The 17,346-nt window shown below is 48.0% G+C and overlaps 2 protein-coding genes across 3 annotated transcripts in view; one reads left to right on the forward strand and one right to left on the reverse strand.

Annotated features, from left to right (window-relative positions):
- Nucleotides 1–450: 450 nt before the first annotated feature.
- On the reverse strand, nt 451–12,550 carry ZNF394 (zinc finger protein 394). The gene is made up of 3 exons (XM_003934226.4): nt 11,884–12,550; nt 6,693–6,819; nt 451–1,834 (listed from the first exon to the last, which is right to left on the reverse strand). Exons 1-3 carry the CDS (start codon nt 12,337–12,339, stop codon nt 732–734), a joined length of 1,686 nt encoding a protein of 561 aa, XP_003934275.1. The 5' UTR covers nt 12,340–12,550; the 3' UTR covers nt 451–731.
- Nucleotides 12,551–16,188: 3,638 nt separating this feature from the next.
- ZKSCAN5 (zinc finger with KRAB and SCAN domains 5) overlaps nt 16,189–17,346 on the forward strand; it is a 48,650-nt gene continuing 47,492 nt past the window's right edge. The window contains exon 1 of one of the 2 annotated variants that reach the window (XM_074390434.1): nt 16,189–17,340. The gene's annotated coding sequence lies outside the window, so the exon portion shown is untranslated. The remainder of the gene's footprint in view (nt 17,341–17,346) is intronic. The other variant, XM_010344760.2, reaches the window with a different exon arrangement.

A 17,346-nucleotide genomic window follows, 5' to 3' on the forward strand; every position in this document is an offset into this window, starting at 1 on the left:
TGGTGGCGCGTGCCTGTAATCCCAGCTACTCAGGAGGCTGAGACAGGAGAATTGCCTGAACCCAGGAGGCGGAGGTTGCGGTGAGCCAAGATTGTGCCATTGCACTCCAGCCTGGGTAACAAGAGCGAAACTCCGTCTCAAAAAAAAACAAAAAAACAAAAAAAATAAATACCCAAAGGTAGAAAAACTGCCGATGACAAGGACAGAAGCCTGTTACATGTCAGCCTCACTCTTATCAGAAGTCTCTCACTCAGCACCAGCTCACATTTCAGAAGGCCCCCTACTTCCTCATTCCCTGAAACTATCAGTCTGTAATGAGACTCAAGTCAGACTGAGCCTATCTTGTATGAGACACTTGAGGAAGATCCATAATTGACTGAAATACTCCAAAATGGCAAGGAATGTGGTTCTGGACAAGAAAAGAAACAGGCCAAGTCACACAGAAACATATCAAACTGATAGCACTTTATTTTTTTTGAGATGGAGTCCCACTCTGTTGCCCAGGCTGGAGTGCAGTGGTGTGATCTCGGCTCACTGCAACCTCTGCCTTCTGCATTCAAGTGATTCTCCTGCCTCAGCCTCCTGAGTAGCTGGGATTACAGAAGCGCACCACCATGACCACCTAATTTTTGTATTTTCAGTAGAGACAGGGTTTTACCATGTTGGCCAGGCTGGTTTTGAACTCTTCATCTCAAATGATCCACCTGCCTTGGCCTCTCAAAGTGCTGAGATTATAGGCGTGAGCCACCACAACTGGCCAACAGCACTTTATCTTGATGAATTCTTTGGTGTCGGATAAGGTGTGTACTCTGTCTAAATCTTTCCCCACATTCAAGACATTTGTAAGGCTTTTCTCCAGTGTGAATTCTCTGGTGTTTAATAAGGGTTGCACTCTGATTGAAGCGTTTCCCACAGACAGAACATTCATAGGGCTTCTCCCCAGTGTGGATTCTCTGGTGTTTAAAGAGGTCAGAGCGCTGTTTGAAGCTCTTCTCACATTCTGCACACTTATAGGGTCTCTCTCCTTTATGTAGTCTCTGATGTCTAAAAAGGTTGGAAATATGGCAGGTTTCCCCACATTCCTCACATTTAAAATGTTTGTCTCCACTGTGGGTACTTTGATGACGATTTAGATGTGAATTCTGCCGGAAGCGCTCCCCGCATTTCAGACAGGTATACGGCTTCTCGCCTGTGTGTGTCCTCTGGTGCTTGGTCAGGGCAGCGCTCTGGCTGAAGCTTTTCCCACATTCTTGGCAGCCATAGGGCTTCTCACCTGTGTGGATTCTCTGGTGTCTAAAGAGGTCAGAGCGTTGTTTGAAACTCTTCCCACAATTATCACATTTAAAAGGTCTTTCTTCACAGAGCTGTCTCTGGGTCTTGAAAAGGCTGGAATGATGGAAACTGTCTCCACTGTGAGACTTGTGAGGTTTCAGCATGTGCCACGTCACCACATGGAAACTCTGATTGCACGTGTTCCCATGTTCCTCACCGTCAATGGGCCTCTCTGCTTTCGGGATGTGCTGACATAGAACAAGGTTGGAACATCTGGCACTGTTCTGCAATTCATTATTTTTAGAGTCTTCCCCTTCCATGGAACCATTCCTGTTGACATCTGAGATGCTGGTGAGTCCCTGTGCTTCAGGAGAATTTTCAAGTTTCAGCGGCAAAGTGTTTCTGGACTGCTTTTCTACCCTGTTGTCATGGGTATGGCCACACTTAGAAAACAGTGGGGGCTTCCCCTGAAATGCTTCTTGTAGTTGCTCCGGTGGCTCTGCTTCTTCTAAAATTTCTTGCATTGGAATCAACTCTTTGTTCTCTGTTCTGCTTTCCAAACCTGAAGGACGAAAATACAAATTGCTGCCACTGGATCCCTGTGCAAAACTGAAATAAGCAAGTGCTGGCAGAATGCTAAACCCTCAAAACCTTTTTACTTTTCATTTTATTTACTTACATATATATATATAAAAATTTTTTTTTTTTTTTTTGAGATGGAGTCTCTCTCTGTTGCCTAGACTGGAGTGCAGTGGCACAATCTCAACTCACTGCAACCTCTGCCACCCAGGTTCAAGCGATTCTCCAGCCTCAACCTCCTCAGTAGTTGGGATTACAAAAGCCTGCCACTGCTCCTGGCTAATTTTTATAGTTTTAGTAGAGATGGGGTTTTAACCATCTTGGCAGGCTGGTCTTGAACTCCTGACCTCCCAAAATGTTGGGATTACAGGCGTAAGCCACTGCACCCGGCCTATTTTATTTTATTTTATTTATTTTTTTATTTTTTGAGATGGAGTTTCACTCTTGTTACCCAGGCTGGAGTGCAATGGCGCGATCTCGGCTCACCGCAACCTCCGCCTCCTGGGTTCAGGCAATTCTCCTGCCTCAGCCTCCTGAGTAGCTGGGATTACAGGCACGTGCCACCACGCCCAGCTAATTTTTTTTTTTTTTTTTTTTTTTTTTTTTTTTTTTTTTTGAGACGGAGTTTCACTCTTGTTGCCCAGGCTGGAGTGCAATGGCGCGATCTCGGCTCACCGCAACCTCCGCCTCCTGGGCTCAGGCAATTCTCCTGCCTCAACCTCCTAAGTAGCTGGGATTACAGGCACGCGCCACCACGCCCAGCTAGTTTTTTGTATTTTTAGTAGAGACGGGGTTTCACCATGTTGACCAGGATGGTCTCGATCTCTCGACCTCGTGATCCACCCGCCTTGGCCTCCCAAAGTGCTGGGATTACAGGCTTGAGCCACCACGCCCGGCCTAATTTTTTGTATTTTTAGTACAGACGGGGTTTCACCATGTTGACCAGGATGGTCTCGATCTCTCGACCTCGTGATCCACCCGCCTCAGCCTCCCAAAGTGCTGGGATTACAGGCTTGAGCCACCGCGCCCGGCCTTATTTTATTTTTATTTATTTATTTTTTTTGAGACTGAGTTTCGCTCTCGTTACCCAGGCTGGAGTGCAATGGCGTGATCTCGGCTCACCGCAACCTCCGCCTCCTGGGTTCAGGCAATTCTCCTGCCTCAACATCCTGAGTAGCTGGGATTACAGGCATGCGCCACCATGTCCAGCTAATTTTTTGTATTTTTAGTAGAGATGGGGTTTCACCATGTTGACCAGGATGGTCTCGATCTCTTGACCTCGTGATCCACCCGTCTCGGCCTCCCAAAGTGCTGGGATTACAGGCTTGAGCCACCGCGCCCGGCCTATTTTATTTTTTTGAGATGGAGTTTCACTCTTGCTGCCCAGGCTGGAGTGTAATGGCGTGATCTTAGCTCACTGCATCCTCAGCTTCCTGGGTTCAAGCAATTCTCCTGCCTCAAGCTTCCAAGTAGCTGGGATTATAGGTGCCCATCACCAGGCCTGACTAATTTTTGTATTTTTAGTAGAGATGGGGTTTCACCATGTTGGCTGGGCTGTTTTGAACTCCTGATCTCAAGTGATTCACCCACCTCAGCCTCCCAAAGTGCTGGGATTACCGGTGTGAGCCACTACACCTGGCTCAACGGAGCAATGTGAGCAAAGTCCTGAAGCTTTGCTTCCTACAGAGTTGGAGCAGAACATGCCAGGCAGAGGGATCACATATAGCAAAAAGACCAGGAGGCAGGGGGCTTGGCATGTTTTGGAACAGTAAGGCAGTGTGGCCAGAGCAGAGGGGCAGAGGAAGGAAAGCGTTGGCAGGATGCCAGAGCCTCGGCACATCGGCATCACAGGCCGATGGCTCTCGCCTTGTATGAAAGGAGAGCCACTGCCGGCTCTGAGCAGTGACATAATCCAACACATGCAAAAGAACACTATGGCTACTGTGTCAAGATGTCATGCCATTAGCTGATAACATGAAATGTGGTTTTTTATTAAACATTTTTAAGAAAGAGATGGGGGTCTCTCTATGTTGCCCAGACTGGTCTTGAGCACCTGGCCTCAAACAATCCTCCCATCTTGGCCTCCCAAAGTGCTGGGATTACAGGTGTGAACCACTGCACCTGGCCAATAGCAAATGTTGACAAGAATGTAGAGAAAGAGCCGGGCGCGGTGGCTCAAGCCTGTAATCCCAGCACTTTGGGAGGCTGAGGCGGGTGGATCACGAGGTCAAGAGATCGAGACCATCCTGGTCAACATGGTGAAACCCCGTCTCTACTAAAGATACAAAAAATTAGCTGGGCATGGTGGCACGTGCCTGTAATCCCAGCTACTCAGGAGGCTGAGGCAGGAGAATTGCCTGAACCCAGGAGGCGGAGGTTGCGGTGAGCCGAGATCGCGCCATTGCACTCCAGCCTAGGTAACAAGAGCAAAACTCCGTCTCAAAAAAAAAAAAAAAAAAAAAAAAAAAGAATGTGGAGAAAGAAAAATCCTCAATACTGCTGGTGGCATATACATTAGTTATGAGCTCTTTGGAGAGCAAGATGAACATACAGTAGTTCCCTCTTCTCTGTGGGGGACACATTCCAAGACCGCCAGTGATGTGTAAAATTGTGTATACTACCAAATTCTATATATATAAAATGTTTTTTCTTAAACATACATCCCTATAATCAAGTTTCATTCATAAATTAGGGACATCAAGAGATTAATAGTAACTACTAACTAACAATATACTTAGCTGGATGCAGTGGCTCATACCTGTAATCCCAGCACTTTGGGAGGCCTAGGTGAGTGGATCACCTGAGGTCAGAGTTCAAGACCAGCCTGGCCAAGATGGTGAAACTCCATCTCTATTAAAAACACAAGGCCAGGCGCGGTGGCTCAAGCCTGTAATCCCAGCACTTTGGGAGGCCGAGGCGGGTGGATCACGAGGTCGAGAGATCGAGACCATCCTGGTCAACATGGTGAAACCCCGTCTCTACTAAAAATACAAAAAACTAGCTGGGCGTGGTGGCGCGTGCCTGTAATCCCAGCTACTTAGGAGGCTGAGGCAGGAGAATCGCCTGAGCCCAGGAGGTGGAGGTTGCAGTGAGCCGAGATCGCGCCATTGCACTCCAGCCTGGGTAACAAGAGCGAAACTCCATCTCAAAAAAAACAACAACAACAACAACAACAACAACAAAAAAAAAAACACAAAATTAGCCGGGCACGGTGGCTCAAGCCTGTAATCCCAGCACTTTGGCAGGCTAAGGCGGGTGGATCACGAGGTCAAGAGATCAAGACCATCCTGGTCCACATGGTGAAACCCCGTCTCTACTAAAAATACAAAAAAATTAGCTGGGCATGGTGGCGCGTGCCTGTAATCCCAGCTACTCGGGAGGCTGAGGCAGGAGAATTGCCTGAACCCAGGAGGCGGAGGTTGCGGTGAGCCGAGATCGTACCATTGCACTCCAGCCTGGGTAACAAGAGAGAAACTCCGTCTCAAAAAATAAAAATAAAAAAATAAAAAATAAAAAATAAAAACACAAAATTAGCTAAGCATGGTGGCACGTGCCTATAATCCCAGCTACACAGGAGGCTGAGGCAGAAGAAATGCTTGACCCAGGAGGCAGAGGTTGCAGTAAGCTGAGACCACGCCACTGCACTCCTCTGGGTCACAAAAGTAAAACTCTGTGTCAAAAAAAACCCCAAAAACAAAAAACAAATGCGATACTGTAATAAAAGTCATGTGAATGTGGTCTCTCCCGCTCTTAAAATATTTGATTGTACTGCATACTATGGGTAAGTGAAACCACAGAAAGCAAAACCAGGAAGGGGGACTACTGCCTATCTCTAGGCACATTGTCTCCTGAAACTCCAGAATATGAACAAATATACAAAAATATGCAAGAATATACAAGAATGTTCAGTGCAACACTGTAATGGTGAAAAACTTAAGACAACTAAATAACCATCAACAGAATAGATATAACTTTGGAGTATCTGGACAGTGAAATATGGAGGTGTTAAAATAGAGCTACATGTATCAACATGAGTAAATCTCAAAAATGTAATGTTGGCCGGGCGCAGTGGCTCAAACCTGTAATCCCAGCACTTTGGGAGGCCGAGGCGGGTGGATCACGAGGTCGAGAGATCGAGAACATCCTGGTCAACATGGTGAAACCCCGTCTCTACTAAAAATACAAAAAATTAGCTGGGCATGGTGGCTCATGCCTGTAATCCCAGCTACTCAGGAGGCTGAGGCAGGAGAATTGCCTGAACCCAGGAGGCGGAGGTTGCGGTGAGCCGAGATCACGCCATTGCACTCCAGCCTGGGAAACGAGAGTGAAACTCCGTCTCAAAAAAAAAAAAAAAAAAAAAATGTAATGTTGAGTAAGAAAAGCCATCCAGTAATGATATGTAGTATGGAGCTACATGGATATGTAGAGAGAATATAAGACATGCATGGAAGTCATAAACGTAACAGTCAGGATACTGGCTACCTCTGGAGAAGGATAGAGGGGAAGGGTTTCAGGGAGGGTATGTGGGGGGCCTCACCTATAGCTGTAACATATTATTTCCTTGGCAATATGGCCAAGTATTAAGAAATGCTAAACCTGGGTGGTGGACACAGGGAATGCTCATTTTTTAAAAAAAGTTTTCTGTATGTATAAAAATTAAAAATGAACCAAAGTGAAAAGCTGAATCTAGCACCTAACAGTACAGAGGCTCCTGCTTGGGTTACAGAAGACACTTGAAGGCTCTCAACCCAAGTCTGGGAATGACATACCGGCTCAGGGATGGTAGTGAACCAGCCCCTCACAAACCACTTAGCGCTATACAGCAGAGCAACAGCACTCACTCGGCAGGACTGTGCTCCCGGAATCCTTCTGCACGCTCTCTCTGTAGAAGTCCTTCCGTGCTGGGTCCAGGCGCTCCCACTCCTCCCAGGTTAGAGACATGGCCACGTCCTCAAAAGTCATCATCCCCTGGAACAACACAAGAGCCCCATTCAGTACCTGCTGCCCCACAGCACTACCCCTCTTCTGAAGTCTTATACTGACCAGGGAGTTTGCAGAAATCAGTTAGAGGCTAACGTTCTCTTATAATTCTGAAAAGCCTTTCTGTGGACTATTTACACTAATTTTGGGAGTAAGTAGGAGTAAAATATTTCTTTAACTTGTATCACTATGATGTATGGAAATATGACATAGATTAAAAGTAAACATGGCTGGGTGTGGTGGCTGACACCTGTAATCCCAGCACTTTGGGAGGCTGAGGCAGGTGAATCACCTGAGGTCAGGAGTTTGAGACCAGTCTGGTCAACATGGTGAAACCCTGCCTTTACTAAAAATACAAAAACTTAGCTGTGTGTGGTGGCATGCGCCTATAATCCCAGTTACTCGGGAGGCTGAGGCAGGAGAATCGCTTGAACCTGGGAGGCGGAGGTTGCAGTGACCCAAGATCATGCCACTGCACTCCAGCTTGGGCAACAGGAGTGAAACTCCATCTCAAAAAACAATAAAAAATAAAAATAAACTCATAACCAGAACGTCTAGAGGTCCAAGGCTGGCTCTCTGTGACACTCACTGTTCCCTCTTGTGTAAAACAGATACAAATATTCAAAAATGAAGGTACTACACCCACTTATAGATGCTCAGTGAGATGCCTTTCCTTTCTCTTGACCACTTCATGATAAGGTAATTGTCAGACTAGGTGATCTTCAGGGATGGTTTTTTTTTTTTTGGAGACAGGGTCTCACTTTGTCACCTAGGCTGGAGTGCAGTGGTGTGATCCTGACTCACTGCAACCTCCACCTCCTGGACTCAAGAGATTCTCCTACCTCAGCCTCCCCAATTGCTGAGACTACCAGTGCACAACACCACACCCAGCGAATTTTTATATTTTTCTATAGAGACAGAGTTTCATCATGTTTCCCAGGCTGGTCTCAAACTCCTGAGCTCAAGTGATTAACCACCTCAGCTTCCCAAAGTGCTGGAATTCCAGGCATGAGCCACAGAGCTAGGCCTGAGATGGCTATTCAAATATAAGTTGATCATTCAGAGGTTAATGCCACAACGGAAGGTTCTAAAACTGGTAAGGTAAATGTTTGTTTGTCCAGGTTCCAGTAATGGGGGTCACAAACAGACTCCAGGACTCTTTCACTCGCTGTATTGTGTGTGTATACATATATATGTATATTTCACTTCTTGCATCTTATTATGTTTTAACATCCTAAAAACCTTTCTGGCCTGGTGCTGTGGCTCACATCTGTAGTATCAGCACTTTGGGATGCTGAGGCAGGCAGATCAGGAGGTCAGGAGTTCAAGACCAGCCTGACAAACATGGTGAAACCTTGTCTCTACTAAAAATACAAAAATATGCTGGGCATGGTGGCATGTGCCTATAGCCCCAGCTACCGGCGACTATAGGAGGCAGGAGAATGGCTTGAACCCAGGAGGTGGAGGTTGCAGTGAGCCAAGATTGTGCCAATGTACTCCAGCCTGGGCAACAGGGGGAGACTCCATCTAAAAAACAAAACAAAACAAAACACAAACAAAAGAAAACCTTTTTGACTAGGGAAAGACTGCCACTCCCAAGCTAGCCAATTCTTGTTTTTTTTTGAGACACAGTCTCACTCCATCGCCCAGGCTGGAGTGCAGTGGCATGATCTTGGCTCACTGCAACCTCTGCCTCCTGGGTTCAGGAGATTTTCCTGTCTCAGCCTCCTAGGTAGCTGGACTATAGGCACCTGCCACCACATCCAACTAATTTTTGTATTTTAGTAGAGACGGAGTTTCACCTTGTTGGTCAAGCTAGTCTCGAATTCCTGACCTCAGGTGATCCACCCACCTCGGCCTCCCAAAGTGTTGGGATTATAGGCATGTGCCACTGGTGCCCAGCCACTAATTCTTAAAGATAGCAAAGGGTTCGGCCTTCTGTACAAACCTTTGCTGTGCAAATTATCCAATTCAGAGCCCTAGCTACCACTTCCATCTGTCCCATACACCCCAGGAGGCAATACTCCACTGCCTTCATCCCAGGGCTAGGTGCCAGGCCATTAGGAACCACCCCTATGGCTCAGAACACTGAAATTATTCGAACTAACCAATCCTGAAGTGCTACCCGTCCATGCCTGCCCTTCTTGCGGAAACGCCAATAAAAGTTGAGGCTTTGGCTTTCCGCTGGTTCTTGTCCCTTCTGCCTGGTGCTTCCCCATATTGCCCTGTGTGCTGTGGCACATCTTGCCTCCTGTCTCTAGGACCTGTGAGTATAAAAAACTTTGTTGGCCGGGCGCGGTGGCTCAAGCCTGTAATCCCAGCACTTTGGGAGGTCGAGGCGGGTGGATCACGAGGTCGAGAGATCGAGACCATCCTGGTCAACATAGTGAAACCCCGTCTCTACTAAAAATACAAAAAACTAGCTGGGCGTGGTGGCGCGTGCCTGTAATCCCAGCTACTTAGGAGGCTGAGGCAGGAGAATTGCCTGAGCCCAGGAGGCGGAGGTTGCAGTGAGCCGAGATCGTGCCATTGCACTCCAGCCTGGGTAACAAGAACGAAACTCCGTCTCAAAAAAAAAAAAAAAACTTTGTTGGCTGGGCGTGGTGGCTCACGCCTAAAATCCCAGAACTCTGAGGGGCCGAAGCTGGTGGATCACCTGAGGTCAGGAGTTCAAGACCAGCCTGGCCAACATTGTGAAACCCCATTTCTACTAAAAGTATAAAAATTAGCTGGGCGGGGTGGTGGGCACCTGTAATCCCAGCTACTAAGGAGGCTGAGGCAGAGAAACAGCTTGAACCCAGGAGGAAGAGGTTGCAGTGAGCTGAGATCGTGCCACTGCACTCCAGCCTGGGCAAAAAGAGTGAGATTCCATCTCAACAAAAGAAAACGAAAACAACTCTGTTTTTCTGAGCCTCTGCTGAGATAAAAAAGACATCTTTTAGTGACACCCTCTCTCCCTCAAACAGCAAGGCCCATCGTCCACCATCTTTTGCATGTATCATGTTAACATCCACAGAAAAGACTCAACACTGATTACAATATGTGAGACATTGAGACCAGGAAAATGGGAACAGGTGCAGAAAACCTTCCTGGACTCACCCCTACATATCAGATGCATGGGAATGAGGTTCGCTGGTCTTGTCCTTGGGCTTCCAGTGGCCTCAGCAACTTGCACCACTCCTTAGAAACTGGCTTCATGGGTCAATGAAAAGCCCTTCCAGGGCTTTTAATAATGCCAGGCAGCCATTAGTTGTTTATAATTATAGCTAAAGAAGTCTCTGGAAGGGAGATACACACTTGCAGATTAAGTGGATGAAGAACTGACATGAGCAGGATGGCATTCTACTTGAAGAGTTTGACCAGAGGCCTTACATCTCCACAAGGAAGGAGGGTGACTGACCCAGAGCCTTCAGGCAGGGACAGGACTGTGTCTACTCAAACACAGACACAAATGCAGGATCAAACCTTTCAAAATTCTATTCCATACTAGATCAGTGGTTCTAGACCCGGGTGACTTTGCACCCCCATGGGACATCTGGCAATATTGAAGACATTTTCCTTATCGAAAGGGGTGATGGTGGCAGTGGGGGTGAGGTGACTGGCATCTAGTGGGTAGAGGTCAGGGATGCTGCCTCACACATCCTACAACGCACAGGACAGCCCCCCTCTCCACCCCCGCAACAAAAAAGCAACTGGCACGAATATCAATGGTGCCAAGGTTGACAAACTGCCCTGCATGTGGCTGAAATATGAAATGCTCATTTTTTTTTTTTTTTTTTGGTCTGGAAAATGTTTTAAGATTAATGTTTCGCCAAGCATGGTGGCTTATGCCTGTAATCTCAGCACTTTGGGAGGCTGAAGCAGGTGGATCATTTGAGGTCGGGAATTTTAGACCAGCCTGGCCAACATGGTGAAACCCCATCTCTACTAAAAATACAAAAATTTAGCCAGGCATGGTGGTACATGCCTGTAGTCCCAGTTACTCAGGAGGCTGAGGCAGGAGAATCACCTGAGCCCGGGAGGCAGAGGCTGTTGTTAGCCGAGATCTCGCCATTGCACTCCAGCCTGGGCACGTGCGCGCGCGCACGCACACACACACACACACACACACAAAGATGAACATTTCATACTGACTGTCAACTGTATCTCATAAACAGCACATCCAAATTACATTTCAAAATCACAAATGTAGTGTCTCAGAATATTATGCTATTTCTCAAAATAACCTTCTGAAGGGTCTCACACACTTTTTTTTTTTTTTAGACGGAGTTTTGCTCTTGTTACCCAGGCTGGAGTGCAATGGCGCGATCTCGGCTCACCGCAAACTCCGCCTCCTGGGTTCAGGCAATTCTCCTGCCTCAGCCTCCTGAGTAGCTGGGATTACAGCCACGGGCCACCATGCCCAGCTAATTTGTTTGTATTTTTAGTAGAGACGGGGTTTCACCATGTTGACCAGGATGGTCTCGATCTCTTGACCTTATGATTCACCCGCCTCAGCCTCCCAAAGTGCTGGGATTACAGGCGTGAGCCACCGCGCCCGGCCACTTGTTATTTTAATATCTGCAAACCGCCCCCCGCAACCCCCGAAAAACTAGCACTCTAAATAAGGTGTACGCAGGTATGCAGCAGAGGACCAGAAATCAAAGGCAGAGCTGCCTTCTGTTGTTATCTAAATTGTACTAGATTACAGAGGAGGAAACAGAGGTCCAAGAGGCCTAGGTCATGGCTGGAAGGGGTAGATATGGTTCCTAGGACCTGGATCTCCTAACTCCTGGATCAGTGCTTTTTCTTTTATTTTTTTGAGACGGAGTTGCGCTCTTGTCTCCCAGGTTGGAGTCCAGTGGCGCGATCTCGAGTTCACTGCAACCTCTGCCTCCCGGGTTGAAGCAATGCTCTCGCCTCAGCCTCCTGAGTAGGCGCCCGCTACCACGCCCAGCTAATATTTTGTACTTTTAGTAGAGACGGGGTTTCCCCATGTTAGCCTACGTGTATGTTCTCCATACACGCCTATGTCCACACTCCTACCCCCAGAAAGCGCCTTTCAGGTCTCACCTGGGGTGAGGTCCCATCGAGCGCTCGCTGCAGAGCCTGCACCACGGCCACTGCCTCCTCCCCGCTCTCCGGGCAGTGCTCTCGCACCCAGGCCTGGAGCTCTTCGGGCAGGATGGTGAGGAACTGCTCCAACACCAGCAGCTCGAGGATTTGCTCCTTGGAGAGCAGCTCGGGCCTCAGCCACCTACGACAGAGTTCTCGGAGCCGGCTCAGCGCCTCTTCCGGTCCCGCCACCTCCTGGTAACGCAGCTGCCTAAAGTGCTGTCGAGAAGTTTCGGGGTCCGGCCAAGTCCCGGGATAGCTGGGCTCCCAACTTCCGGGTGAGTCTTCCTCCACCTTCACAGGTAAAAGTCCGTCGCGTTGGGACGGCGCGGCGTCCTCAGACCTCCCAGCCATCACCCAGGGTCCCGACTCCGCGTCACTGCAGCGCCTCTGGGTGGTCAAGCTGGAACTCATCTTTCTCCGGCATGTGCGGCCCTTCCTGGAGTCTTCCTTTCAGGTGAAGAAGGAGCAAACCCAAGGAGCTCACCGGCCCTCACCACCCTCCTATCCCAAACACCTGGCTCCACCACGCCAAGCCCCTCTCCCGCACTTCCTCCTTTCTTCAGCTAGGTGCCTACGACTCCCCCAGTCCCGCAACCAAAAATAACATCCCATGCCGGAAGTGCGTCATCAACTCCCCGCGGCGTCCTTCCCTGCATTTCCGGGGGGGGTCTCTGGGCGCCCGATGGGGTGAGGTGCATCTCACTTGTTTACCGCCCTCGACCCGCTAGGCTCAGTGGGTCCTGGCCTTATCCTGCTGCTCGGCGAAATACGGGAGTCCGAGCCGGTGGCCGAGCGCCGGCAAACGTGGGAACCTTCAGTATTGGAGAAAACAAAAAATTTTTTTCCTTTCTTTTCTTTTCTTAATAGAGTCTCGCTTTATCGCCCAGGGTAGAGTGCAGTCGCGCGATCTCGGCTCACTGCAACTTCTGTCTCCCGGGTTCAAGCAGTTCTCCAGCCTCAGCCTCCCAACTATCTAGGACTACGGGTGCGCGCCACCACGCCCGGCTTTATTAATTTTTTTCTAGGGACGGGTGAGTTCCTTGGGTTTGCTCCTTCTTGACTATGTTGTTCAGGTTGGAAAAAGGTTTTTCCAACTTGGAAACAAACAGACAAAAAACCCCACAAAAAAACAAACAAAACTAAGTGCTTCCATGTACATCAGCTGTGAACGACTTTGATCCTAACAAAGAAGAGGAAATTAAGGCCTGTAGTCACAGCTACTGGGGAGGCTGAGGCAGGAGAATCGTTTGAACCCGGGAGGCAGAGGTTGCAGTGAGCCGAGATCACACCATTGAGACTCAATCCATAGGAAATTGTTTTTTTTTTTTTTTTTTTTTTTTTTTTTTTGAGACGGAGTTTCGCTCTTGTTACCCAGGCTGGAGTGCAATGGCGCGATCTCGGCTCACCGCAACCTCCGCCTCCTGGGCTCAGGCAATTCTCCTGCCTCAGCCTCCTGAGTAGCTGGGATTACAGGCACGCGCCACCATGCCCAGCTAACTTTTTGTATTTTTAGTAGAGACGGGGTTTCACCTTGTTGACCAGGATGGTCTCGATCTCTCGACCTCGTGATCCACCCGCCTCAGCCTCCCAAAGTGCTGGGATTACAGGCTTGAGCCACCGCGCCCGGCCAATTTTTGTTTTTTTTGAGATGGAATTTCGCTCTTGTTGCCCAAGCTGGAGTGCAATGCCGTGATCTCGGCTCAATACAACCTCTGCCTCCCGGACTCAAGCAATTCTCCCGCCTCCACCTCCCAAAATGCTGGGATTACAGGCATGAGCCACTGCACCAGGCCTAAACATTTTTTAAAAAGAAAAACTATTCTAACATTGTTGACTTTTTAATAGATCACACAGAAGCTCTTTCAAAATAGGTTTTTATTGTCTGTCTTGGTTACCCCTGAATACTTGGCACATAGAAAAGGGTCTTGGAACACATTAATATTTTGCTAGTTTGGGGAGATATGTGTTAGAAGATTTGTTGAGATGTCTTGGGACAGGGTAGGAACCAGAGATGGGAATGGCTGAATCACGACTAGGAAGCAAAGATTCCCCCCACCTCCAACCCCACGCCCAAACAAACCAAGCACTATCAATCCAGGCACGTGTAATAACTATAAAAATATCTCCTATGGAGCTGGGCACGGTGGCTCACGCCTGGAATCCCAGCACTTGGGGAGGCTGAGGTGGGGGCATCACCTGGGGTCAGAAGTTTGAGACTAGCCTGACCAATATGGAGAAACTCTGTCTCTACTAAAAATACAAAATTAGCTGAGCATGTTGGTGCATGCCTGTAATCCCAGCTACTTGGGAGGCTGAGGCAGGAGAATTGCTTGAGCCCGGTAGGCAGAGGTTGCATTGAGCCGAGATCACGGCACTGCACTCCAGCTTGGGCAACAAGAGCGAAACTCCATCTCAAAAAAACAAAAATTTCCTATGGATTGAGTCTCAATGGTGTGATCTTGGCTCACCACAACCTCTCCCTCCCGGGTTCAAGTGATTCTCCTGCCTCAGCCTCCTGAGTAACTAGGAGTACAGGCATGCATCACCATGCCAGCATAATTTTGTATTTTAGTAGAGACAGGGTTTCTCCATGTTGGTCAAGCTGGTCTCGAACTCCCAACCTCAGGTGATCCGCCTGCCTCAGCCTCCCAAAGTGCTGGGATTACAGGTGCCAGCCACTGCGCCCAGTTACCTTCTAGCCAATTAGCAATCCTTAGGGTGGTCTTGGGGACCTCTGACTTTTGTAACATGTGTGACCTTCCTTTGAATTAGGTTGTTAGAGCATTTCTGTACACCAGCAGATTAATTCTTTGAATTCCTAAAAATGTGAAATATGGAGGAAACATACAGGCAAAGTGAAGAGAGATACCCTACTGAAGCCTTGAACATATGAATCTGAGAGATAAAAAGTATTGTTACTCTGGGAACAAATGTGCATGTCACCTGGGAGTAAGACATGAAAACTTGCCCGCTGTTGGAAAGCAGTCTTGCATTACTGGACGTACTTGGGCAGAGAAGAGAAAAATAAAGTGTCACTACATATTTATATTCACAAAAGCCTATCCAGGTGTCCTTGTGCTATATAGGGTATGTATCTAGTCAGAACAGATACATAAATACAGACATAGGCATATATCTGTATGAATGCAGAATAAGAATGGGGAGGAAGACTTTAAATAGTCTTTTGAATTTTGACTCATGTGAATGTATTACCTATTTAAGAAATAAATTATTAGGCTGGGTGCAATGGCTCATGCCTGTAATCCTGGCACTTTAGGAGGCTGAGGTGGGTGGATCACCTGAGGTCGAGAGTTCAAGACCAGCCTGGCCAACATGGTGAAACCCTGTCTCTACTAAAAATACAAAAATTATCTGGGCATGGTGGTATGTGCCTGTAGTCCCATCTACTTGGGAGGATGAGGCAGTAGAATGGCTCGAACCTGGGAGGTAGAGGTTGCAGTAAGCCAAGATGGTGCCACTGCTCTCCAGCCTGGGTGACAAAGCAAGACTTTGTGTCAAAACAAACAAACAAACAAAAAAAAAACACCAAAAGAAAAGAGAGAGAAAGAAAGAAATTATTAAAATGCTAAAGGTACTTGTAAATACTTCAAATATTCAAATATATATTATGTTTTCCTTCTTTCTTTCTTTCTCTTTTTTTAGTGATGGGGTTTCTCCATGTTGGTCAGGCTGGTTTCGAACTGTCAACCGCAGGTGATCCGCCCACCTGAGCCTCCCAAAGTGCTGGGATTACAGGTGTCAGCCACCACGCCTGGCTTATATTGTTTTCAAATATATGTATACAATATATACACAGTATCTATCTTACATTTTGACTCATCTGTTTCACTTCTAAGAATTTATCCTACAGTTATACTTGCATATGTCTAAAATGAAATTATACAAGGATATTTATATAGTGGAGCATTGCTTGTTACAGGAAAAAACTAGAGATAACCTCAATGCCGACCAGTAAGGAATAAGGAAAGCATAGTATATTCTAATAATGCTATACCATTCAGACATTAAGAATTAGAAAACTCAGGCCAGGCGCGGTGGCTCAAGCCTGTAATCCCAGCACTTTGGGAGGCCGAGGCGGGTGGATCACGAGGTCAAGAGATCGAGACCATCCTGGTCAACATGGTGAAACCCCATCCCTACTAAAAATACAAAAAATTAGCTGGGGATGGTGGCGCGTGCCTGTAATCTCAGCTACTCAGGAGGCTGAGGCAGGAGAATTTCCTGAACCCAGGAGGCAGAGGTTGCGGTGAGCTGTGATCGTGCCATTGCACTCCAGCCTGGGTAACAAGAGCGAAACTCCGTCTCAAAAAAAAAAAAAAAAAAAAAAGAAAAAACAACTTAAGAGCAACAAAATTAAGGCAGAGCTGCAAAATTCTACACTAACTGGCTAACACACAAAATACAATGTAAACATTCCCCAGGGGTTGGGTCCTAGTTAGGAAGCTACTTACAATGGAAGATTTTAGGCACCCTGAGAAGAGGCCTCTGAATATCTTCTCATCTCTTTGCAGATGCTGCAATTTCACAGCATCTCATTCCTTTGCACCTGTAAAACAGTGGCAACAGTGACTCTTGTCCTGCCTGCCCGTCAGCTTCGTAAACTACAGGAGCTTGGAAATTATAAGGCACCATATGAAAAGGAGAGATTCTTACTAAGAGATGGGATCTTGCTGTGTTGCCCAGGCTAAAATGCAATGGCACTATCCTCACTGCAACCTCCACCTCCTGGATTCAAGTGATTTTCATGCCACAGCCTCCTGGGCAGCTCGCATTACAGGCACCTGCCACCACACCCGGTTAATTTTGTATTTTTAGTAGAGACGGGGTTTCAACATGTTGGCCAGATTGGTCTCGAACTCCTGACCTCAGGTGATCCACCCACCTCGGCCTCCGAAAGTGTTGGCATTACAGGTGTGAGACACTGTGCCCGGCCAGTATAGATTATTACTAATAGACAAGGAAACTCGCTATGTTGCCCAGGCTGGTCTCGAACTCCTGGACTCAAGCTATCCTGCTGCCTCAGCCTATCCACTCGCTATGCTTACAAGCGTGGGTCCCCCCGGGGCTGGCTGTAAAGAGATATCATTAAGGATGAGACCCCCGCCGGCTGGGGAAGCCTTGCGCAAGCAACGCCCCTCTCTTCAAAAGGACGCCTCGCCTCCGCCCAACCACAGCCTTCCAGCCACACCGAGGACACGCCTCCCGGCCCTGCCGCCTTGTGATAGGTTTGGGAGACCGAGTCTGCAAAGAGAGCCGCGCCCACATTGGCCAACCGGCGAGTCCCGCGCGGCTCCTCCTGGGAGTTGCAGTCCCGTGAGCCGCTGGTTCCTGCGACTCGCGGGTGTGACGTTGAAGATGTCGGCCGTCTGAGCCGACTGCTGTGGTAAAGAGGTGGGT

The sequence above is a fragment of the Saimiri boliviensis genome, chromosome 20 (assembly GCF_048565385.1).
Source record: "Saimiri boliviensis isolate mSaiBol1 chromosome 20, mSaiBol1.pri, whole genome shotgun sequence".
NCBI lineage: Eukaryota > Metazoa > Chordata > Mammalia > Primates > Cebidae > Saimiri > Saimiri boliviensis.